Source organism: Cebus imitator, unplaced genomic scaffold (assembly GCF_001604975.1).
Source record: "Cebus imitator isolate Cc_AM_T3 unplaced genomic scaffold, Cebus_imitator-1.0 Scaffold231, whole genome shotgun sequence".
NCBI lineage: Eukaryota > Metazoa > Chordata > Mammalia > Primates > Cebidae > Cebus > Cebus imitator.
Window position 1 is genome coordinate 1,623,103 of NW_016107546.1, and position 25,892 is coordinate 1,648,994.

Sequence of the window (25,892 nt, forward strand, 5' to 3'; positions counted from 1 at the left end):
GGGTAACAAGAGCAAAACTACATCTCCAAAAAAAAAAAAGAAAAAGAAAAAGAAAAACAAACAAGCTTCCATCCATAAGTAAAAACTAAAAAAAAAAAAAGCAGATTACAAAATCCAAAAGACACAATTTCAAGCTTTAAATTTTACTTTCTTTGTACTTGTATGGAATCATTGTATTTTTTTTTTTTTAAGACTAGCATCTCACTATATTGCCCAGGCTAGACTTGAACTCCTGGGCTCAAGTGATCCTCCTGTCTCAGCCTCTCAAGTAGCTGGGCCTATGCTGCACCTATTGTACTGGTAGGAGATCTTCGCATTAAGAGAGACCTTAACAATAACCTAGACTAATTGAAGCAAATGAAGTTCAGAGACCCAAAGTCACCCAGGTCATGAGGGAAACCCTAGCGTGGGAAAAGGTCAAGACAGGTACTTCAACCATATCAGGAGGCTGTGTTCAAAGTATCAGTTAGCTGTTCAAGCACATTCTGATACTGCCTGCAAGATCAATAGAAACCAGGAAACAACTACCAGAAAGAGAAAATTAGGTGACTCATGGTCATAAGCCCTCTCCCCACACAGGACTAGGAGGCAAACACTCAGCAACTCAGAATTACTTGGGGATACAAGCCCGGGCAGCCTTGGCCAACAACGGCAACTCTCTCAGGTCCCCTTCTACCCTTCCATGCTGTGGAAGCTTTTACTTTCACTTGCACAATAAACTGCATTGCTGCTCACTCTCTCGGTCCACGGACGCTTGTTTGGAGCTGGAACACTCGCTCTGAGGGTAAGGCCCTTTGCTCAATTCTTCGAGCAAGGGAAGCCAAGAACCTGGGCCCAGAGCCCAAGCTAGACATGGCAAAGGCCCTCCTCAGGGCCATCTGTGAACCCTACAACAGCAGATCCGGTTACAGTAGGAGGTGACAGTGATGGATTCTGGCCTAGGCCTCTAGGCTGCTAGTCCCACACTTGCTCCACTACCCCATGCTGCCTCCATCCCAGGTCTCAGGGTTTTATCTTCCCCAAAGATAGTTGATAATATAGACATGGCATGCCCAGTAGTAATTCAGACAGGATTCCCAGGTAAAAACCACAATAGCTGTCTTGCACTGATGAACTCAGTGCAACAGGTAAGAAATTCATTAAATTCTTTCTCCATAAAATACAGAACACACTGAAAAGTTCACTAGTGGCTCTGAAAATGTCATGGGGGATGGAATCTTTAATGAGTTAAAAAGGAGGATTGGAATGTGAAAGAATTAGGAAAAGGATTTGGGTCTTTCTGAGGAGTGGCAGTAGTATACGTAAGTAGAGGCAGAGGCCAGCCTGAGTCCCTGAATGACAGCATCAAGATGAGACCTTGCCTCTCATCCCTACCAACCTACACTGGCCATGTAGCATAGCAAGAAATAAAAGTTCATTATTTTAATCAACTGAAATTTGAAATCCAGACATCCACGTGAATGTTTGTTACTACATCATAACCTAGCCTATCCCAATTTATGTGAGCACCTACTAAAAGGCACTCGATAAAAGGTGGTTATCATTTGCTGGCGAGGTTGCAGAGAAAAGGGAACACTTACACACTGTTAGTGGGAGTGTAAATTAGTTCAACCATTGTGGAAAGCGCTGTGGTGGTTCCTCAAAGAGCTAAAAGCAGAGCTAACATTCAACCCAGAAATCCCATTACTGGGTGTGTATGCAGAGGAATATAAATCATTCTACCATAAAGACACATGAATACAAATGTTCACTGCAGCACTATTCACAATCGAAAAGACATGGAATCAACCTAAATACCCATCAGTGACAGATTGGATAAAGAAAATGTGGTGCATAGACACCATGGAATACTATGCAACCATAAAACAGAACAAGATCATATCTTTTGTAGAAACATTGATGGAGCTGGACCATTATCCTTAGCAAACTAATGCAGGAAGAGAAAACCAAATACTGCATGATCTCGCTTAGAAGTGGGAGCTAAATGATGAGAACTCATAGACACAATGAAAGGAACAATAGACACTGGGGTCTACCTGAGGGTAGAGGGTTGGAAAAGGGAAAAGTATGGGGTACTAGGCTCAATACTTGGGTGATGAAATAATCTGTACAGCAAACCCCTGTGATACAAGTTTACCTGTGTAACAAACCTTTACATGTACTCTGGAACCTAAAAGAAAAAAAAGAGTGCACAGAATAAAAAAAAGAGATGGTGATCATTATGAATGCACCCCTATAGCACTTTCCCAATGCCACACCATCAGAGATTGAATGGTAGGCTAGAACAGACCATTGGTCTTATGCAGATTCTTGGCTAGGGAAAGAAAAGAAGTATAACCGAGGACAAGTCAGTGTCAAGATCAGATTCAGGGAAGTTCGGAAGTGCTCAGATAGACCATAAGGAAATTCGGGTTACAAAACAAACCCTGGTATATCATGCCCCTCACGTACTGGGTCGGGCCTTTTCCCTCCTGCCCAGATTTCTCCCACTTATTCACTAGTCAGTTCAGATTCCACTCATTCTTCAGACTCTAGTTTTAGTTCCACATATTCCCTCAAATTTCCTAACCCTTCAAGCCTCTACTATCTGCAAAATAGACCATGTAAAGCAGGTGCTTCAGCAATTATTACTTTTACTTCCCATTTTATACTTAATCAAACATTTGGTATAATCTGTTTCAAGTATGTCAATCTTGTTTTTCTAACCAGACTACAAGCCCTGTGAAGATGCCATGTGTTTTACTGCTTTTATAGTCCCCCACAGAAATGATTCCAAGGGACATTTTTACACTGATTTAAATGCCAGGGAAGAAAGAACATGGTATCATCCTTGGGGTTGAGGAAAATTTGTTTTAATGACTTTGGAAGAAAGTAGAGAAATTCACTAACTAGGCTTTATAGTAATGCCTTAATCTCGCTAAATATACACACTACTCTTTCTTTAAGTGGAAATACATTATTATAAACGCTACAAGTCAGTTGGGTGCAGCGGCTCACAACTATAATCCGAACACTTTGGGAAGCCAAGTTAGGCGGATCACCTGAGGTCAGGAGTTCAAGACCAGCCTAGACAACATGGCAAAACGCCATCTCTACTAAAAGTACAAAAATTAGCTGGGCCTGGTGGCATGTGCCTGTAATCCCAGCTACTCAGGAGGCTGAGACAAGAGAATCACTTGAGCTTGGGAGGCAGAGGTTGCAGTGACCCAAGATCATGCCACTGCCCTCCAGCCTGGGCAACAGAGCAAGACTCAAAAAAATAAAATAAAATAAAAAATAAAAAAAACCCTACATGTCTTTGATTCAGCTTTGTTCAAATCAAAATTAAAATCAGAGATGACAAGTAGTTTAGCGGGAACCCTGGGAAAAACTACAAGGAAGCATTTTTAAGAATTTAAAACACTTCATTAAAAATTAGCATTTGTTTCTAATAGGTTAAAAAGTTAAATATTTATATACCAGTTATAATAAACTTTACGCTAAATCTGTGTAAGTTGTCTACTTGAAATCATAAGGTTAGAGCACTGAGCTAATATTCTATAATATTGAAAGTTGGCTTTCATAATTTTGAAGACTGTTGGTATGTAACCTTGAAACTATCAATATTTCTTACGCAAATGTTATTGATTAAATGCAGAAAAAGTAGTTGGTGAAGGTCAAGATGAAAACAGTGTTTGTCATGGAAGGTTGATCCCAGAGAGATGACCTCTCAGAGGTAACCTCCTGATCATAACTGGTCTGGTCTACTTCTAGTCATCCATCCTGGAGAGTGATGTTGTGCAGATTCTCTTAAAGTTAACTAAATACATTCCTCCTTACAGGAAAAAATAAAGTAGCTTCAATATACCTTAAGTCATGGTGCATAACTTTTATTTTAGTCAATAATATTGCAGTAGAAGCACTCTTCTGTCTCTACAAAACCAACTCAGAATCTTCCCTATCTGTGTGCTCTTGCTGCTAACAGCTTGGTTAATTCTCCCCATAGGAGTCATTTGGCTTGCTCCAAAACCGGTTCCTATCAGTTGTACAAGTTACTGAAACGACATAATTGAAAATTAGGTAAACCAATGAAATGTGTGCACAGAAAGAAAATGTGTTCTCTTTTCTACTAAGAAACACATCAATAAAGGCTAGGTGCTATTTCTACATAGGTATTAGGTATGGGTGAGTTTAACTGTAAAAAAGAGTAACAAAATCACTCAAATCTGGAGGTGTTCTGCACTTAGATTGTTCACAAGTGTCAAATTCTTGCTCCACTTAGAAGAAATCAAAACTGGGAAGGGTGGGTGATATAGTTTAGATGGCTTCGTGCAAGAAAGATCATAACTCCAGCCAGGGGTAATACACACAACAAAAGATCGGCAAACAAAATGTACATGTATATATTTTCAGTTAAAACAGATGGTCTATGTATATATTTTTGTGATTCACTGTTTTAACTACATTTTATTGTATATAACTGATCAATTACTACAAATTGGTGTGAGGCTTCTACTCACTTATTAAACGGTTGTAGAGATGACACAAGCATATAGATAGAGACAGTGAAATTTTAATAATCAACTTAGAAGATGCCAGAGTAATGTTGGTGCCTAGCTGGAGGAATATGAACACACATCAGGATGTGGACAAGGTTGAAGAGATGACCCATAACTTCCTTTATATTTATATTCTCAAGGAGCTATGAATTTTCCCACCTTTAAAGACTATTTAAGCATTCATCATTTTTACAGCTTAGAACAATCACTTATTTACAAATGAAACAACACAAACATCAATAGCAGGAAAGAACCATTGGCTACTATCCTGAAAAGAAAACACAGATCTTCTTCAAGGTCTAACTTAAGGAATCCAAGGTGCTCACACACCTGGCACCATGAGGAGGTAGCTAGGCCAGGCCAGGGGTGCTGAGGGGCAAGGGTGTGGGGTGGATAGGAAGGGTCCTGACTCTAGGGGCTGTTGTCCAGGACAGCAGGTCCACCTCCTGAGGGTTCAGCCCAGCCAGCAGTGAAGTGATTCCAGAAGAGAGAAGCCCATCACACGGGGGCAGCTCTCAGTTAAAGATGAACACCAGTTACTGAACTCTGTACGCCAAGTTTAGAAATCAACCATCACAACCATCATGGGCCATGTCGTACACCGGCACTCATGCCTCCTTGCCAGAGTGGTCCAACACAGGAGCCCTGGGCTAGGAGAGGCCTAGGTATCTGTATTCTGAAAACTCCTATGGACAATTCTGACACCCCTCTTCATGAGCGACCTTCATGAGAATCACAAATCTCCTGAAATCCACCACAAATGAATGTGCATGTGTGCAAATGTTCAGTATTCTGGAGCGCTTGTCCACAGCTTCCATCAAATTGTTTTCATCAAAATTTTGTAACTCAAAAACATGGAGAACCACTGTTCTCAACTCAGTTCAAGTCTTCACCATCCTGGTTATCTCCATAGTCCTGAGGAAATCTGAGATGAGGCTGAACACAGCATTCCCCCGTACACAGCCTTCCTGCTGCATGTTCTCTGTTTTTTTTTTGTTTTTTTTTTTTTTTTTCCAGTCTCCAATCTGTTCCTCTTTCTTCACTTCTATTTTTACACTGAAAAGTTTGGGTTTCAAAATAACTATAACCTAAGAATTCCTCAGATAAAAGACACAGAAAAGTAAATTTCCAATTTCCCTTACCCTACTTCTCACACATTCCTGTATGGTTTTATTATTAAAACATTAAAAAAAATTAAGGGCATTTTATGTCTGTTTTTCCTATTAAGTTAATGGCTTGAACAAATATACACGTATTTAATGGTCAGCATCATGGCTTACCTATGTTTTTAAAATTACAGATTATACATATAGATAGCACTCTTTTCTCCTGTGTCTGGTCTAAACACATGACAATAACAAGAAAGGATACAATGTTGTATGTGTAAAACAGGCTCCAATCTGTGCTGGTAATTTGGTTTTATAAATAAGAACATTCTCTGTCCAGGAATAAGGCCCAAGCATTCAGATTTTCCAAAACAACTCTCTGTAACCAGGGTATCCAAATAAATTCAAGCATTTCGATTTCAAAACTGATGTAGCTATCTGCCCCTGATTGAGGTTCCTCTAAGTGCACATTAGATAAGCCATTTTCTACTATTTCTGAGCAAAATGAATATTCACTATGCAAAAGAACATGCCCTATCATAATTATATAACCAGTTCAAATTTGTTTTTAAGAAATGTAAGACATACTTGAAATGCCAACCTGACAAAATCGCTGAAATTAAGCTTTAAGATTTATTCGTTCATTAGGAAGATTTCTAAGAAGCCTTAATATCAAACCTAAAATGTATAGTAATCGACATATTTTTCTGAGATCCAGATTTCGGCATAGAGGCAGTCTCAGTATAGAGCAGAAACAACATGAAATCTGACCCTACCTGACCTGGATTATAATCTCAATTTCTCTCAATCCAGTAATTTAACCAGATTCCTTCTTGGTAAAATGGAAACAACATCCATCTCACTAAGGCTATGATGAGAATCACCTGGGATAACAACCGAGCAAGCCTTTGTAAGCTAGGACGAGCTATCTAAAAGCAAGGTACTGTAACTGCTGTTCTCTTTTTAACGCCAGTCTTCCAAAATGCATAGTATGCTTCTTGCACACAAGTCATTAGAATGAGGTGACAACGGTTATCTTTGTGAGAATGAAGGTGAGAAAGAAGGGCCAAGGTAGCCGAAATCCTTAGCAGAACAAGCGCTCCCTTGCATAAGAGGTGCAATGGGCTGACAGCTAGCTGCCTGGCCACATCTTTTGACAACCCCCTGGTGCTCAGTGTCAGTGCTTTGGCGCAAAAAGCTAATGCACTAGGAGGTCAGCAAGCTCACAGTGATGGCAGCTTGAGGCTCTCTCTCCTCTGGCAAACAGCAAACTCCTATGTTTCTAATGCAAGGCTTTGTGTATCTGATTCTGCAATGCATCTGCCATGCCTGGGGAGCTGTTGGGAGAGGGAGCATCATGAAGATAACCAGCAGCCAGAATAAGATTCCTGAGAGGCCAGGCCAGGTGCTACCTAGAGAGGCCAGCACGTGGGCTCCACATTTCTGTTGAACACACCTGTGCTCACAAGTGAGTACCATCAGGCTGAAGTCCCAAGGTGCACTCACAGTTCATTTCTCTTTATCTGAACAGAGAAAATCATGTACTTTCACACCTGTCATGCATTCCACAGGCTTCTGAGCATTTTTTTTTAAATGGAGATATAATTCACATACCACAAAATTTACTCTTTTAAATTTACCATTTCACTGTGACTTTTAGCATATATACAGCTTGTGCAACTGACACCATTATCTAATTCCAGAATGCTTTCATCACCCCAAAAGAAACTCCGTTCCAAGTAGTAGTCACTTCCCATTCCCCACTACCCCCAGCTTCTGGCAATCACTAATCTACTTTCTGTCTCTCTAGATTTGTCTATTCTGGACATTTCCTTTAAAAATGAGTAATGCAATATGTGGCCATTTGTGATTGTTTTTACTCAGCATTAGGTTTCAAGTTTCACCCATGTTGTAGCAGCTATCAGAACTTCATTGCTTTTAATAGCTGAATAAGTTTCCACTGTATGGGTATACCACATCTTGTGTACCCATTCATCAGCTGATAGACATTTGGATGGTTTCCAACTTTTGTCTACTATGAATGATGCCACTATGAATATTCATGAACAAGTTTTGTGTAAACATGTTTTCAATTATCTTAGGTATATACTTGGAATGCAATTGCTGGGTCATTTCTGGGAACATTTGAACCCTAAAGTTTATGTCATCACACTCTGTGTACCCATTTCCATGGTGGACAGAAAGACAGTTCACCAGAAACCCCAAAAGTCAAAGGAGAAAATGAAGACAGGTAGAAAGGGAAAAAAAGGTTCTGCATGAAGCAATATATTGCCGCTCTCAAAGTGCCATTAATAATATACCTCCCCTGCACCATAACACAGCAGTAGCCGTAGCTAGGATGAGGGGACCAGCACTGGGCCTCAGTTGGCACAATCCTCTTTATAATAAGAACAATGAGGCCAGGCGTGGTGGCTCATGCCTGTAATCTCCGCTCTTTGGGAGGCCAAGGCAGATGGATCACCTGAAGCTGGGAGTTCAATACCAGCCTGACCAACATGGAGAAACACAGTCTCTATTACAAATACAAAATTAGCCGGGCGTGGTGGTGCATGCCTGTAATCCCAGCTACTTGGGAGGCTGAGGCAGGAGAATCACTTGAACCTGGGAGGCAGAGGTTGCAGTGAGCCAAGATAGTGCCATTGCACTCCAGCCTGGGCAACAAGAGTGAATCTCTACCTCAAAAAAAAAAAAAGTAAAAAAAACAATGAACATATAATGAGTAATGAGTGCTTCCTATGCATAAGGCACTGTGCCGAGCACATTTTATAGATTGTCTAATAGTAGAGAGGATAGGGGAAACAGGATGACTGAAAACACTCACTCATTGAGGCCAATTCTGCTTTCTGCCAGAGAGGCGTAATTCACATCTAGTACAGGCCTGTAAGGAAAGGGGAAAACAGAGGAAGCTAAATTGCCTGACGAAGAAAATGACATTTATTTGCTAGAGCAAGGTAAGGAGTGGGGGTGGTTGAAGGCTTGAAAATGGAAAAGGGGTTGATGTGTAGATAAAAGAAGGCAGGAACAATGGAGCAGGGGCCTAAGAAGAAAAGACAGCCTGTAAGAAATCCCAATGGCCAAGAAAACTTTAATCAGTTTTAGTTGATTTCTGTTTGAACCACGTTGATATCTTCCTGCTTTTCCCTGAGACCTTCAGTAAGGCTTGTGTGGGTGTCACTCTGGAAGATTAGAGAAGGGGGCAATGCAGAGTGACGAGGAGATAGCAGTGGTCAGAGGTGAAACACTGAGCTAGCAGCAGGAATTCAAAGAGATGACTGGGAAGGGTAAGCCCCATTATTATCAGAATATTGGAGGGAAGAAAAGGTACGGAGCTTATAGTACATGGTTCAAGCCATTTTAAGTATTAGGACAAAGGGTGACCCCAAAAGCTGGAAGAGATGAGATCACCTGCCTTTCATACTATAATCTGCCCAACAACACAATAGTTATGTTATAAAGGTGGGTAACAGGGAGTAGGAGACAAATCCAAGATTTATCACGTTAATGTTCACTGCATAACAATGGACACTTGACCTTCAAGACTTTATGGTGCCATTCCCATGAATGGTCAGAGAGTACCAAAACATTCTCTCAGTGCCCTGTGGAAGTCTAGGACTGTTCTCATGCTGCAGACGGAAAAACTCTAGCATGAGAGTCTCCTGGACATGACTGGGTCCACTGAAGTTTTTTTCTCACCCACCCTCCTGCCACAGTCACAACTAAGAGGCCCTGAGGCCACTTCTGTAGCAGGAGTTGGCAAAGATTTTTCTGAAAAAGGCCACACAGTAAATAATTTAACCTTTGTGAGCCCAGAAACAAAATCAAGATTATTATTAATAAATAGGTACTTACCTAACAAGAGAAATTTCCACAACATTTTTATTGATGAAATTAAACAATTGTGCACAATTTTTAGTAATACAGATCTGTTAATGAGAAGACTGAAATTTATTTATTGGTAGCATTTTTTTCCATTGTAGTTCAAAGTTAGTGTTTCCCAAGGAATGGAGCAAGGACTCCTTATTCAATAAACGGTGCTGGCATAACTGGCTAGCCATACACAGAAGACTGAAACTAGACCCCTTCCTTATACCATATACAAAAACCAACCAAAGATGGATCAAAGACTTAAATGTAAATCCTGTAACTATAAAAACCCTGGAAGACAACCTAGGCAATACTATCCTGGGCATAAGAATGAACAATGACAAATGGAATGACAAAGACGCCAAAAGCAAACACAACAAAAGCAAAGATTGACGAATGGGATCTAGTTAAACTTAAAAGCTTCTGCACAGCAAAAGAAATTATCAACAGAGTTAACAAACAATCTGAACAGAAGAAAATGTCTGCAGCTATGCATCTGACATAGATCTAATATCCAGCATCAATAAGGAACTTAGATTTATAAGAAAAAAAGCAGCCCCATTAAAAAGTGGGCAAAGGTCATGAACAGACACTTCTCTAAAGAATACTTACATGCAGCCAGCAAGCATATGAAAAAAAAAGCTCAATATTACAAATCATTAGAGAAATGTAAATCAAAACCACAATGAGCTACCATCTCACACCCGTAAGAATGACTATTACTAAAAAGTCAAAAAATAACAGATGCTGGCAAGGTTGTGGAGAAAAGGAAACATTTATACACTGTTGGTGGGAATGTAAATTAGTTCAACCATTGTGGAAAGCAGTGTGACAGTTCCTCAAAGAGCTAAAAGCAGAACTACCATTCAATTCTGCAATCCCATTACTGGGTATGTAGCCAGAGGGATATAAGTCATTCTACCATAAAGACACATGCACGTGAATGTTCATTGCAGCACTATTCACAATAGCAAAGACATGGAATCAACCTCAATGCCCATCAATGATAGAGTGGATACAGAAAATGTAGTACATATACACCATGGACTATTATGCAGCCATAAAAAAGAATGAGACCATGTATTTTGCAGGAACATGGATGGAGCTGGAGGCCATTATCCTTAGCAAACTAATGCAGGAACAGAAAACCAATTACCATATATTCTTACTTGTATATAGTAGTTAAATGATGAGGACTCATAGATATAAAAAAGGGAACAACAGAAACTGACTAGGACCTACTTGAGGGTGGATGGTGGCAGGAGGGAGAGGGGCAGACAAAATAACTGTTGAGTACCAGGCTTAGTACCTGGGTGATGAAATAATCTATAAAACAAGCCCCCAAGAAACAAGTTTACCTATATAGTGAACCTGCACATGTACCCCTGAACCTAAAATAAAAGTCATAAACAAATAAAACAAAAACAAACTTTGATGTTAGGGTTTCCTAACATCAGACTGATTACAAACATTCTTCTGTAGAAACCATTCTTAGATTATAGGCTGAACATAGGCTACATGTGGTTCCCAACTTCTGTTCTGCAGCCACCGTTATCTGAAGCAAATTGAATGCTGGGCTATCTGTGCTAAGCGTCTGTAATGCAATATCCTGATTCAGAAATTAGAGACCTCAAATGGACTTTGAAGTAGCGCTTGAAAGATCCAGCTGTTCCTCAAACCCATCGGTCTAGTACCCCAGTGATAGAAACAACCATTCTTTCAGCCAGTATTTCCTGAGAACCTACTATGTGCCAGAACTATCATAGTCACTGGAGATATTGTGGTGAGTAAGAAAAACGACCTCCCTACCTTCATGGGGATGAGAATGCAAACAAAAGTTAAAGCAAGAAAAAATTATCAGAGAGCGGTAGTGCTATGGAGAAAATAATATATTGGAGGAGCGGGGATAGGGAGCTACTTTGGATGATGCAGTGTAATAAGCAGTTCCTTTGTCCCTATATTATTCTCAATCCTTTTTTTTTTTTTTTTTTTTTTTTTTTTTTTTTTTTTTTTTTTTTTTTTTTGAGATGGAGTCTTGCTCTGTTACCCAGGCTGGAGTGCAACAGCACAATTTTGGTTCACTGCAGACTCCAACTCCTGGGTTCAAGTGATTCTCCTGCCTCAGCCTTCCAAGTAGCTGGGATTACAGGCATATGTCATCACACTTGGCTAATTTTTGTATTTTTAGTAGAGATGGGGGTTTGCCATGTTGGTGAGGCTGGTCTCGAACACCTGACCTCAAGTGATACATCCATTTCAGCCTCCCAAAGTGCTAGGATTACAGGCATGAGCCACTGAGCCTGGCCATCAATCTTGTTTTTCAATCAGACATTTGTATTTTTTTCCAATATGATAGGGGTGAAATAGAATCTCATTGTGTTTTGATTTTCTTCCCCTTCTTATTAATCATCATTATATGTAAATGTGTATTTTTTGACCTTTCAGCTTTCCTCCTGTTAATCCCTGATTTCTCTTTTATTTTTCTGTTCAGTTGTTTTTTATTTACTTTGTTGCTGTTCTTTTAAAATTTTGGATATTGATCCTTTATTGGTGCTATACATTGCAGATAGCCTCTCCCAGACTATGACTTGTCTTTTAATTTTTTAGTGCCTCTTGTTTACAAGATTTTAATTTTTATCTGGTAAAGAATCCACTCTATATGAGAATTGGTTGTTAGCTCGCTTCTCAGCAGGGAAATATAGAAAGAAAATCATGGATTTTTAGTTTAAACCTTCGTTTCATCCCTTATAGCTGTGTCTTGCCCAAATTTATTAAAGTGTTGAGCCCTGACTTCCCTGTCTGCAAAATGAGGACAATTCCTACCTCAAGGTTTTGACTTGAGAATTAAATGAAAGAATATATGCAAATCTAGTACAATGGGCTCCTCTCCCACCCCACTCTTAAATTATAAGCTGCTTGAAGAAATTATATTCCTTATAAAACCACATGCAACCCTGATACTTAGACTTTATTAATTGTGTTGATTATCTTCAAAATGTATATAAAATACCAAGCATAATAATATGCACTTAATTGACTAAAATGTGGAAGACAGGACCAGAAAAACAATTTAGCAATTAGCTCGTTAACACACAATGACTCCAACTGGTCTCCCTTGAACTAAAGAGGTAACAGAGTGGTAGTAAGTGACCCAGTTAATAGGAAATTTGTAAACATTCTTTTGAGGGAAAATTGTATTTCAAAACCCTGGAATCCCATTTATACTGTCAATCCTACTATGGACCAAAATCATTGAACAGAATGTTGTAAAAGATATTTGTAATTAGTTCTGAGAGGAAAAAAAAAAAAATCACAAACTAATGTGAACAATAAGCCTTAATAATTTCATAATAAATGAGTTTTATGGGGAATACATTTATAATACAAACACTAACAAAAATGTACTAGTATGGCTAGCTTTTATTTCAGATTTAAAAGAAAAATTCAAACTCCTCTGATCCCTGAGTGTATTATATATGCTTTACATTTCAAGGACAATAAAAGAAATATTAAAAATTGCAATGAATATTGGGCTTTACTCACCACAGGCACATACATCTATACCTTTTTGGTACTCACAGGCCAGTGCCCCAGCTGGAAACACAAGACTGAACATAGACCATATTCATTGAACTATTTTCATGGGCCAGGACACCTGCAAGGTGCTTTCACCTACCTGCTCTCATTTCACCTTCGCAACAACCTTGTGATTTAAGTATTAGTAATTTTTTTTTTCAAAGGAAGAAACTCAAGTTTGGAGAGGATATGCCACTTGTCCATATTAAGTAAGTAGGAGAGCAGAATATAAACTGCTCAATGCAAGAATGGAAATATGAGCCCATCTTGTAGACAAAGCTGCACCATACTGAAGTATTTTCATGAAATTTGTAAAACCATGTAAAGAGGTCTCTGAGATCCCATGCATTACTTTCACTGACTTCTCCCATAATCTACTCCCTAAACTGCTGAAGGAAGCTATGGCCTAATTACTCTGAGCTGAATGAGCATGTAATAATCAGAATTTTTAAGTGATTGTGCTCTAGTCAAAGTACATGAAAAATAAACTAAAATGACTTGCTGTCGCATCATGCACAATAGCAAATGCTATAAAGCACAAATATTGCCTCTGATTTGTGGCCGGATTCTGAAAACATGTTTGGAAGTCGTTCAACCAGCTCCAACTAAAAATGAGTAAGTGATGGTTGTGAAGATGGGTTGACATGGAGTTTGATTCATCTCATCAGGGGCTTTGGCCCATTTACACTCATGACTTTATTTATTCAAATAATTTGCTTTATTCTCCCTCCAGAGAAAAAGACCAGCAGACCATCATCCCACCCCTGCTCTGTGCAAAGAATCTAACATAAACAATGTCAACAAGAATCATTGCCTTTAACAAACTCCAGGATGCTCCACGGCACTGTTTATAAGATGTAAATGGAGTCTTGTTTTATTTCACTGTTCTGCTAAATTTAGACGTCTGCTTCATTTTAGATCTCGTTCCCCTGAAAAGAGGCTCCCATGCTGTATTCAATACTGTCAAATATGCAGATTCAGTGAGGCGTTCAAAACAGTGAACGTGAAACATGACCTGGATGATGTCCATTTAGACACGGATGATTGAAGGGTTACCACACTGTGGTGATCGTCGGCATTGTTCGCCACACATCTCCACCTCCCTGACTGTGGCACACAACAGGATGGTCCCTCTGGCTTTGCGTGGGACTGAGCAACTGGCTCTGACCATTGGATTGTGAGCAGAGGTAATGTGTGCTGATTCCAGGCTAGGGCTTTTAATAATGCCACACAAATATCCTCCAGAGCACTCACCCCTCCTCTGCCAAGGTGACCAGCAACGTTCCAGATGGCAGCTGCACTGCTAGCCTGGGGTCCAGAGAGATGCAGTGACAGCACAAAGCAACGCCCCACCCCCGCAACAGATATCTGGCACAAGCAAGAAACAAACCTCTGCTAGCGTGAACCCTGAGGCTGGAGCGTTGTTTGTGACCACAGCATAAACTGGCCTCTCCCACCCAATGCCTCAGGCACATGGTGCCATGAAAAAAGGGCTTGGTGTTGATTAAATTCAGTTTATCTAGTAATAAGTTAGCAGATTGGTGTAATTTAGTATCTGAAGTGAAATGTTATTATCTTGTCAGGGAAAGGTCCTTCGGCCCATAGCCCCCGATCACCACATTCCAAAATCTGTATTAAATAGACCTAAGCAAAATTGAAAAGGAAAAGTTACAGTTGTAACCTTCCAGACTGCCAGTTCTAATGTATTGGTCTGCCAGGGTTCTTAGTTGTAAACAATAGAAACCATTCTGGCTAGTTAAGCAGAAAAGGAATTGATTAAAGATTTATTAGCTTACAGAATCTCAAGGGTAGGGACAGCACCTCCAGACATGCCAGTGTAGACAGTACAGGCTCACTGCTGGGCATGGACACCACCCTGAGCTCTGGACGCCTCTGCTAGAACCTCAGCCACTGAGCTACTCTGGCCCTTGTGCCGCCTGCTTTGCATCTGTAGGGTACAATCCAAATTCTCGTGCAGGTGTATCTAAATGAAGCCTAGGTCACATGAATGCACTTTGGGTGCAAAGAAAAGTGGGAATGACCTTTTTGTTGTTGTTTCTTAGGAAGGCAGAGAATTCCTCACACACAGGAAAGATATTCAAAGGTGTGACCAAAAAGAATAATAAATACTCACTACATCTGTAGTAGTGGCTGATACGGATAACTAAGGTCTTCAGTGCTCATTTAAGTCATAATCAACTTCCAGAGCCTTCCTGGTCTCTGCAGCTCTTCTTTTTCTCTCTAGTAGGGTTTCAATCAATCCCCGTTTGTACTAGTTTCAGTTGGGACTGTCACTTGCAACCCAGAGTCCTAACTGATACAGAAATAATCATGCATTAAAGAATCCCAGGCTAGCCAGTTGCAAGGGTGGCTGTGAATATTGATGCTCTGAAGAAATTTTCAGGTTTTTTTTTTCCTGCAAGGTAACTATGCATGACAGAAAAAAAAAAAAATCAAAGAATATAAGACTCTTAAGTTTGATTTGAGAACACTAATTGGGATTATGGGCTAAATACTGATACATTCTCTATTAAAAGTCCTTGAAATGGGGGCTGCGCACAGTGGCTCACATCTGTAATCTCAAAACTTTGGGAGGCCAAGATGGGAGGATCACTTGACCCTAGGAGTTCAAGACTAGCCTGGGCAACAGAGTGAGATCCTGTCTCTACAAAATAAAATAAAAATTAGCCAAGTGTGGTGGTACATGCCTGTAGCCCCAGTTACTTGGGAGGCCTGAGTTGGGAGGTCGAGGCTGCAGTGAGCCATGATTGCACCACTGCACTCCAGCCTGGGGAACAGAGTGAGACCTTGTCTCTAAAAACAATAAACAAATAAGTAAAAAAATTAATAAACGTCTTCACAAATAACTTTTTACTTCAAAAAATATTACCTATACATAGATCTTGTGTGCATATATTCACTGAATTTAAAATGTCAGTAGTATACCCAAGGTGCCAACTTATTGCCAATGCTACTTGGAAATAAGGCTATCTATAAGACTATATATAGATAGAGGAATAGTTAATATTTAAAGAAAGATAGAGCTAGTGTGATATTGTGTCAGAATTGCTAGCCTTTGCTTACTGGTAATAACTAAAATAAGCAGCCCAGGATAACTAAGATCTATGTGTAAACAAATGCTTATCTTGAATTCTGTAAACCACTGAAGTAACAAACAGAATGACAAATGTCCCCTGGCCCTTGGAATGTCCGGAGACCCGCACCCTCGTCTCTGCCCAGGAGGTGAATTACAGAATCCCCTGGTTTTTGGAATGTCTGAAACCTTTTCATCCCCATCCCCGCTCCTCACCCCCACTCCCAAGGTGGTTTTTCGGGTATAAAAAGTCTTGGCACCCTCCTTTCGATGCCACAGGTTGGAGAGACGTGAGTCCTCTGTGGTCGCCGGCATAATAAATGACCCTGCAATCTGGCATACTTTTGTCTTGGTGCTAACTTTCTATGCTCGATCCAGTACAACACTAGCTAGGTGTGTATATATATATATATATATATATTCACACACACACACACACACACACACACACACACACACATATATACACACATTGATGTTAGGGTCTAGGATTAGTAAAACCAAAACTACCTTATACTCTATTTCTAGGTAAGTCCAAGGGCTGGTTGAAATAATAGAATAAAATATGAGAAATACAAAAACCTAAGGGCAAAACTGTGTAAAAATTATACTGAATAGTTATGGTATGCCAAGGACTTGCCTTCGTATGGTAACTTAAAGTTTCTCTTTTCTCTAAGAATGGCTCCAGGATAGGGCAGGGACCCTTGGCCTTTGTTTAGGTCAAGTGGCCTGAGCCGGCTGATCCAGGGTGACTATCAAAGAGATCAGGCCCTGGAGTCCTGTGAGGTGAGCTGTATTATAATAGCACTTGAGGGAGAAGATGAAAGAATTCAGCAAGCTGGGATTTCCACAGCAGCCCTATTCCTTCTCTCTTCCACATGGTAGTCATTAACTCTTCCTCCAATTCAGTGAGAAATCCCAAGGTTTCCCAATAAATTTAATTCTAAAAAAAATATAATTGTTAGTTATTATAGGCACATACAGTTGTTTATTCTTTCTTTTTTCTTCCTTTTTTAAGTTAGGCTAGAGCCCAGTTCCTGTTTATAACCAAAAGAATATTAGATTAACTAAGTCCATTCCCCTACAATCTTATTTCCCCAACATCCAGCTCCAGCCTTATGTAACTCATCTGCCTTAACAGGAGCAATTTAAAAGGACCTTTGGCTTTTCTGAACCTAGTAGTCATGTGCCATGCTATCACTGAGATTGGCAGCAGCCTTAGCCTTGTCACTTTTAGGAAAATACCTGCCAATTTTAACAACCTCTGGCTTACAGTTGTAACTTCAAATGCCTCAGAGGTCACACAGGTGAGGTAAATGGAGAGAATGGTGAGCTGGACTTCACTAGACACTATATGCCCCATATAAAGATATTTATGTTCAAATACTTAAAACACTGTGTCGTTCAAATAAAATTTGTGGGCCAAATTTACGTCCTGAACTGTCAACTAGCAATCCAGCTTGCTACTCGTTTATATTACATATGGGTCTAGATTACAAGGCCCTTAAAATTCAATTTTCATTCAATCATTTGAACAGGATAAAAATGCTTCTTGCACAGCAAATTTTCCTACTTTTTTTTTTTAGCAGAACATAAGACATTAATGTAGCCAATGTGAGGGATCTAGAGAACCCAAGTGGTGTTTTTAAAAGAAGCTTATCAATGTTGGTAGATTCCTGCCTCAGTGTGTCTCATGGTAAGTGAAACAGGCTCATGTTACTTTCTATGAACCACAGAACAAAGCATGCCAAACTCCTTAGAAACACAAGGACTCCAAAGGTATTACAGCACAGATGGAAAAACTCAAATGCCTACCCTTGACAGTCTTTGGTTTAACTACTTGACCTGATTCTCTTCACAGACTAAAAAGGAAATTCAATTCTATTTGAGAAAACTGACAAGACATTCTTTTCCTTGGAGAAAATGGACGAGGACAAATTACACACAAAACCCTAAAATCTCCACCACCAGTGGTTGAAAAACAATTGAGCCTCCATTAGCAGTTCCTTTGCCCACAGAATGCTCTCTGAGGAACTATGGGATTTGGAAAAAGTATGGGGCTCTGTTCCTCATCCAGGACACACCGAAGTTGTAATAAAAACCTGCTTTTCTTTGTGCGACTATAGCAACTGCTGTTTCACACCCACACATTGCTGGAGCTTATTCCATTACCCTCAATGACTTTGTTTAAAATGAAAATGCTTTGCCTCCTAAGGACAGTGTGAGAGGGCTGATTAATGTTGCTCCCTGAAGAACAGAAGTGTAGGTACACAGGGAAAAGCCTGAGGAGCTGGAAACTACTGCTGGGCCAGGTTTCACAAGCAATTCAAACCTACCTTCAAATATTTTTGCAAAGAATAAGGACTCTAAGGCAGTTGGATATTTCAGGGGGCATCCTATGCCATTTTTCCTCTTTCTTCTTGATGACAATCACAGAATTAGAAAACTAAGAGGATGACAAGAAGTGAGGAAGAAAGACCAAATTTGCCATATGGTTTTTCAGGAGAAGGGGAAACAGTTCTATTTTTTTTCCCCTTGACACATTGTTCCAAAAGATCTGTAACTGACGAACCAAGCCAGCACATTGCTGGGTTCTGGAGTTCTGTGACTCAGAAGTCACTTTGCTATCCAACACATTAAATGTCAAGTAAAATATGTCTGATAAGAGAGATGAAATTTCTGTGAGAAGCTTGGCCACTGAGTGAGTGTCTCTCCTTTGCAAATGAGCCCTGTATTTTGCATCTGCCTTTTAGGTGGATTGCCAACCTATACGAGATGAAACATCTTCCCAAGAGCTGCATTAAAAAGCATAAATCATGGAGACCGTATCTACTCCTCTATAAATCCCTTCACAAAGAACTTTATCCATAATCATAGTAAAGGTCTGTTTCATTTAAGGAAAAAAAAAAAAAAACCCAAACAGAAACACATACAGAAGAAAACAGAAGAGAAAGAAAAAGCATCACAATGATATTTTTACACATGCACAGTATGCAAAATTTGGAGAAGAAGAGCCCCAGCAGAATGCTTAAAGAGTCTGTAATACACAAGAATATATAAGTTCCAGGGTAGACATAACCAAAAAGGGGAGTATTTATCCATCAGCTGTCATTGGCTCTCATTTCACAAAGCTTGAAGTTGAGCACCCCTGATGTCAAAGAACTGAAAATATTTAGAGCTAGTTCTTGGATGACTCTGTGAAGAAGGGGATGAAGAAAGAAAGAATTACATGAGGACTGTGCTTCAGTACTCTTTTTTATAATAGATTGTTTTCTTTAAGAGAAACATAAGCTATGATAAAAGTGGCAGAATTTTGGTGCTTCTAACACCTGCAATGGAAGCAGAGTAACAAGAAAGACTTGGCAATCCAATTATTTCACGCAGGTTTTCATCTACCCGGAAAGCTGTCCTCAAAATAGAGCTTTTTCTCCTTTATCAATCTGGGAGGTACCAGGGGCAAAGTAACCAAGAACCTAACAATATTGTTGATGAGTATTTTCAACAAATGAAATCTAAATAAAATACGATCCAAGGAGTTTAACAAATAGCTTCCTAATTTTATTTCAATTACTTAATGGTACATTCAGCTTATATTACAATGCTATCTTGATGTTAGGCTGAAAAAGAAACAAGACTTATCCTTAGAGAGATATGGAGTATTGAGCTCTGTTCCCAGAAGTGGGAGGATGGATTAGAGAACTGATCTTTATAGAGTTTTAGGGAATATTTTAATTCAACTGTGAAATAATGGGAGAATAAACAAATTCAAGATCCCCACTACCCAGGGATTTGGGGAGGTTAGATGTATATCCTGAAAATCATAGCTATGGAGAAGGAAATCTAAGAAAATGTTTACCTTAGGAGGCTAAAAACTTAATATTTTAGAAATAGCAAAAAGACCACTTATTTCTTATAAATTTTTAACCAAAGACATTTATAGTTATGGAATAGGCTGAAATAGTAAGATTCTTATATTTCCACATATTGAGGTCTCAGGAGTAAATATTTACTAGAGGTCACTATGGGAAATGCAATCCTTCCCATCAAGAACAACTGTGGAGACAATACACTCCATCTGAAATGGATTATCAGGTCTCAACTTGTACAAAGCTATGCACAAATCAAACTCTTTCTGTTGTCATTCCAAATGGGGGAGGGGTCAGCATGAAGCAGGGTTGCTATGGGAAGATTTATGGGCTATGAACCTTTGACCTGAGGAATGTCCAAGGTTGGAAAGGGCAGGAGTCATAAGAAAGGGGGATATGGGCCTTGCAAGTAGAGGAGTCAGCATAAGCCACCTTTGCAGGTTACAGTGAATGACATGTGGAGACTGGCTGAGGCTACAAAGCTGGGGCAGACTACAGAAGGCAAAGCTACCACTATTGAGAGTTAAACATGCCAGGCACAAAGCTAAACATTTCCTTTACTTTTTTTCCTAATTTAATTTTAATAAAACTGAGCCCCAGGCCACAGGCTCGGGTTGATTCTCTTTGTTAGCCACACTCACTTACTAATCACATACTATCTTTCAGTTTTAGTGCCACTTGTACCTGGATGACTCCCAAATCACCACCTTCCACCTGGACATTTCCTCCAAGCTCTGGACTCACACATCTGTCTGCCTATTTGACATTTTCACATGCATACCTGAAGGATATCTCAAACTTAACGTGCCTAAAACCAAACTCCTGCTTTCCATCTATCCCCCAAACAAAACAGAGAGACATAACTGCTCCTCCTCATCTACCTTCCAAACATATTCAGAAACCAACCACTTATCACCACCTCCACGCCTACCACGGTAAGCCACCCCCATCTCCAGCATGAATCACTGTGGCAGCCTCCTAGCGGGGATGGGTGTGAACCTCCCCTCCAGTGCCCCACTGAGTCTATGCATTCCAAACCTGTCCTTTGTAGAACATGGTCCAGCCATCAATACTGTTGTCTGAGGTAGAGACAGAGTTAAGAATAATTCTTTGACAGGTGACAGCAGAAACAACGGATGTTGAGTGAATTTGAAAGGAAAACTACAGGGTGGGGCTGAGGGTATCAAGGACGGGACATTGGAGGACATCCACAGGGGAATAAAAGCAGCTCCACTCTTTTTTTTTTGGGGGGGGGGCTGGAGTCTCACTCTGTTTCCCAGGCTAGAGTACAGTGGCTTGATCTTGGCTCACTGTAACCTCCGCCTCCTGGGTTCAAGCGGTTCTTCTGGCTCAGCTTCCTTACTAGCTGGGATTACAGGCACGCACCACCATGCCCAGCTAATTTTTGGTATTTTTAGTAGAAACGGGGTTTCACCATGTTGACCAGGATGGTCCCGATCTCTCGACCTCGTGATCCACCCGCCTCGGCCTCCCAAAGTGCTGGGATTACAGGCTTGAGCCACCGCGCTCGGCCAGCAGCTCCACTCTTAAGAAACATCACACTGTTGGCCAGGTATGGAGGCTCACACCTGTAATCCCAGCACCTTGGGGGAGGGGGCGGGGAGGTAGAGGTGGTTGGATCACTTGAGGTTAGTTCAAGACCAGCCTGGCCAACATGGTGAAACCCCATCTCTACTAAAAATACAAAAATTAGCCCAGCGTGGTGCTACACGCCTGTAATCCCAGCTAGTAAGGAGGCTGAGCCAGAAGAACAGCTTGAACCCAGGAGGCGGAGGTTACGGTGAGCCAAGATCAAGCCACTGTACTCTAGCCTGGGAAACAGAGTGAGACTCTGGCCCAAAAAAAAAAAGAAAGAAACACCACATTATAGGTCAAATGTCCCCCGCCTTGAGCAGCCTTTCTTGCTCCCCAGGCAGAGCTGAAGGCCTCAATTACAGGATTGGAAATCACCGGATACCTGTGCTAAATGCCTCCCCCACCAGCATCTGAACTTGTTTTGTGCCTCCAGCACCTGATGCCTATCTGGTGAGCCCTTGGCAAAACTGTGCTGAATGTTTAACGTGGTGTCATGGACAGTGAGTTAGGAACTTGGAGAGGAAATGGCTGCTCTCCTCTGGAAGAGCTAATTAAGACTTTACATAGAAGGCGAGGTTTGCGAGATAGAAAAAGATATTTCAGTGTAGCCAGGAAGCTAGCACTGACGGCCCAGAAAGGAACAGCGGTGGCGTGGAAAGACGGAGACTGAGGCATGGAGGAAGCGGGGAAGGGAGGCCGCGGCAGTAGTGTTGGGCTGTGGTGCTGAGGAAGAGGACAGCACTGGGCAGCCGAAGAGAGCAGCGAGGCAAAGGAAGAGTTGTTCTCTCCCCTCCAGGGCCGGTGGTGGGAAGCGGGGTGGAGGTTGTACTTGTCTAAAAGACACGAGGAAAAGCCGGGAAACAGAGAGTAGTTGCTTCGGAGAACGTGGTTGAGGCTAGAAGGAGGAGCTGATGGGTAAAAGGACGAGGCGAGCTCATACCTGCAGTTCTTTTCATTTCCAAGTCCGACGCAAATTACCGAGCTCCAAAAAGGAGATAAGTGGCCAAAACCTTAACCATCAGAGGCTAAAACTGGACCACTCAGTGAGGTATGAGCCAAGAAGTTAATGAGGTAGGAGGCACAACACTGTAGAGAGTTGTAAGACAAACCCAGGTTATCACTTGGGTCCTCGAGGATCCAATTAACTTCTCATTAAGTAGGTCTGGGTGCTCAGCTTCTCCCCGGGCTCCAGCCTCCCAGCCCCCAGCCAAAGCCTGCAATGGGACTCCAGGGAAATTGGTTCAGCTGGTGGATCTTCAGCGCGAAGAAGGCAGTGGAATGGACGGGCCATTCACGGCGATACCCACCCAGCTCTGGCCAGGCCTCAAGCGGAAGGCTGGCAGCAGCACACCACCTCAATGGCAGCCTCACCTCCTGCCTCCCCCTTTCCCTGCCTGTCAAGCAAGCCCTTCCCTATTAAACTACCAGAACAGAACTCCGTCCTTCTTCGCAGGATGCGCGGAGCCTGGAAGGGCGCCCGGCCACAACGACGCCCAGCAAGTAATGGCTGAAGAGTGGATGAACTCCGCTCCGCCCCACTTCAGTCTATCTGGGCACTGAAGGATGCCACCCGTGGAGCAGCCGAAGAGAGCACAAGGGGAAGAGAAGAAGCGGAAGCCTCCGGAGGTCCCAGTGGGGCGGCCTGCGGGACCCGAGCGCCAGGCTCCATAGCGCGGTCGGGAGGGGGATTCTGGTCTCAGGCCCAACACCGACCGCTTTGCCACTGACCTTCCGGCGGGGGCTCCCGCGCGGGGCACAGCAGCTCGGCTCTGGCGTCCCGCTCCCGCCGCCCCCCGGCGGCACCCGCCGCCCGCTGCGCACGTAGATCACCTGCCTCCTGCTGGCGCCGCGCTGCGGACCCGGCGCGGGCAGCAGGTGCGGCCCAGGTGGCCGCCAGGCCGGGCCCGGCGGGGCGCTGTGGGCGGGAGACCCGGGCCCGGCGCGCCGCAGCTCTGCGAAGAGCCGCAGGCCGAGCAGCAGCGCGGCCCCGAGCAGACACCGGCGAAGGGCGCCGCAGCCCCTCCCGGGCGGCCTCTCCCGGGCCATGGCGTTGCTCTCGGGGTCCCGCGGGCCGCGCCTGGCCGGCAGCAGGGATGTGGCCCCGAGGGCCGGAGCGGCCAACTCTGGGAACTCCCCCGCGGGCCTGGGCGCGGGCTGGGACCCGCCTCCCTCCCTTGCGACCGAGGAAGCCTCGGCGTAACCTTATCCTGCCATGCCGAGCGCGCCCCGCCGCTGGAAGGGGCGAGGGGCAGTGGGCCGAGCGCGGTCGCAGGGCGCCGTCTCACCCCGCCCGGAGGTGCCAGGGCGGGGCTGTGCAGGGTCCCTCAAGAGGTGCCCTCCGCCCCGGCCTCCAAAGCCTGAAGGAGCTGAAAGATACAGGGCCAGGAAAAGCGCATTCCTAACGGGATCCGGGCTATAACTTCATTTTCTGCTATTAGTTTGTTGGAGAAACACAGGAGGGTAGGTGAGCATACAAGAACACTCAAGCGGTGTGCGCCGTTAAGCACAATGTAAAAATAAATAGCACTTATGCTCGGGCTTACAACTCTCTCTCTCAAGAAAGAAGAGGATTGGGGCAAAGAGAATAGCACTCAATGTAGAATAATCAAATTAGAGTTATTCCATGTCTAAATTCTGCCTGAAGCCAGTTCGTGCTTTCTTTCCGTGTTATGAAATGTGTGGGGGTGAAGGAGAGGGAAAAAGCCAGCTAAGACATCTGACAGCGGGCGGAGAGAACAGAAGTTACCATGGCACGATGTAAATCAAATTAATTTAGCTCCAAACACACACCTCCCTGCTGTCTCGCAGAAATACAGAGGGACAAATTTGTCTTTCGGCAAAATGCTCCCCAGCTGGTATTTCCATCACCACCTTGACCTTAATTAATCAGACTGCACTCTGACAGCCTGAAGTCCAGTGGTGGGTGTTCCATTTTCAACTGTTAGTAAAATCCTTTCCCACAACGCATTTGGGGTGGGTTTGGGTTTTAGGTTTAAGCTTGAGTTTGGGTTTGGATTTTTAAAGCTGTGATCATTTTTCTTTTTTTCCCCTTGCTTTACTCTTGCATTTCCATGCAAACTGCGCCTGCGGACCTATCCTCTTCCCCCTTAACAGGCATGGACAAGAGAAAACAAATACAGCGCCCTACCCCCTGCCCTTTTGAATGTAGGGTATTTTCCATAGGGAGCCCCTGTCTCTAAAATCCTCCTCCCTTCCAGGCTTAAGAAAGACCCAATTTATTCCTTGCTAGTGAACAAACCACTTGGGCTGTTTCTCTACATGTAACAAAATATCTCCATCCAATCTAGTCCATCCCCTGGCCACACCAGGTCCTCAGACTCCTGAGTGTTCCATTAGGATTGACTTTTATTTTTTTCTTAGATAAGTCCAGGGGATATTGCAGATGGGTTCTATTTTAACAAATTTAAACAAGTACAAGTTTTTCCTTACACAAACTGAGAGCCAGCCTCACATCCTGTGACTATTTACTTGAACTGTGTTTGAACCAGAACCCTGCCATTCATGCACTGTGAGACTTTCAACAAAGTACCGGACCTCCCTGAGCTTCCAATTTTCCATACATATATATGTGTGTGTGTGTGTGTGTGTGTGTGTGTGTGTGGCAGGATTATAAATATTGCATAAAATAGTGTATGTTTCATGCCCAAATAATACCTGGCTCACAGAAGAGCCAGTAATGATTTTGTTATTTACCATTAAAGAAAATCCTGGATATTGTCATGAGAAACAAAAGATAAGCATTGATTCCAAAGTGGGCAAAGATGAAGTATAAGGAAATTTACAAATAACTTATACAGTATTCTCTGGAATTCGGAGTACCCAATAATTTCAAGAAAACAACCATTAAGCATCAAGAAATGAACTCTGTTAAGCTGTATAAGGATCTTTAAGACAGAGTTTGTAGGATTGTTAATGTCTGACGTAGACTTTGCTGGAAGTTTTATTTTTTATGTAGTCAACACAGTGCCGCTAACTAAAGAAGTCATCTTTTGAAGATCATGATGCCCCTAATATGTGCCCTCTGCTCATCTGTTGAGTTTCTGTCCCAGGGGGAACGCATGAGCAGTATCTTATATTATTAAAATGGGGATATTTAATAAGACTATGGGCTGGGGGTGGAGGATGGAGTGGGGGTGCATACAGAACAGTGTAGTTCTTGAAGAGAATGGGCAGGATGACCTCATATTTTCCTTTATCTCATTTCTACAGT

At 42.2% G+C, this 25,892-nt stretch overlaps 1 protein-coding gene across 1 annotated transcript in view; it reads right to left on the reverse strand.

Moving 5' to 3' along the window:
• METTL24 (methyltransferase like 24) overlaps positions 1–23,822 on the reverse strand; it is a 107,058-nt gene extending 83,236 nt beyond the window's left edge. Inside the window, exon 1 of the mRNA XM_017497431.2 lies at positions 23,390–23,822. Coding sequence (XP_017352920.1) covers positions 23,390–23,707 — 318 coding nt within the window. The 5' untranslated portion in view covers positions 23,708–23,822. The remainder of the gene's footprint in view (positions 1–23,389) is intronic.
• Positions 23,823–25,892: the final 2,070 nt, after the last annotated feature.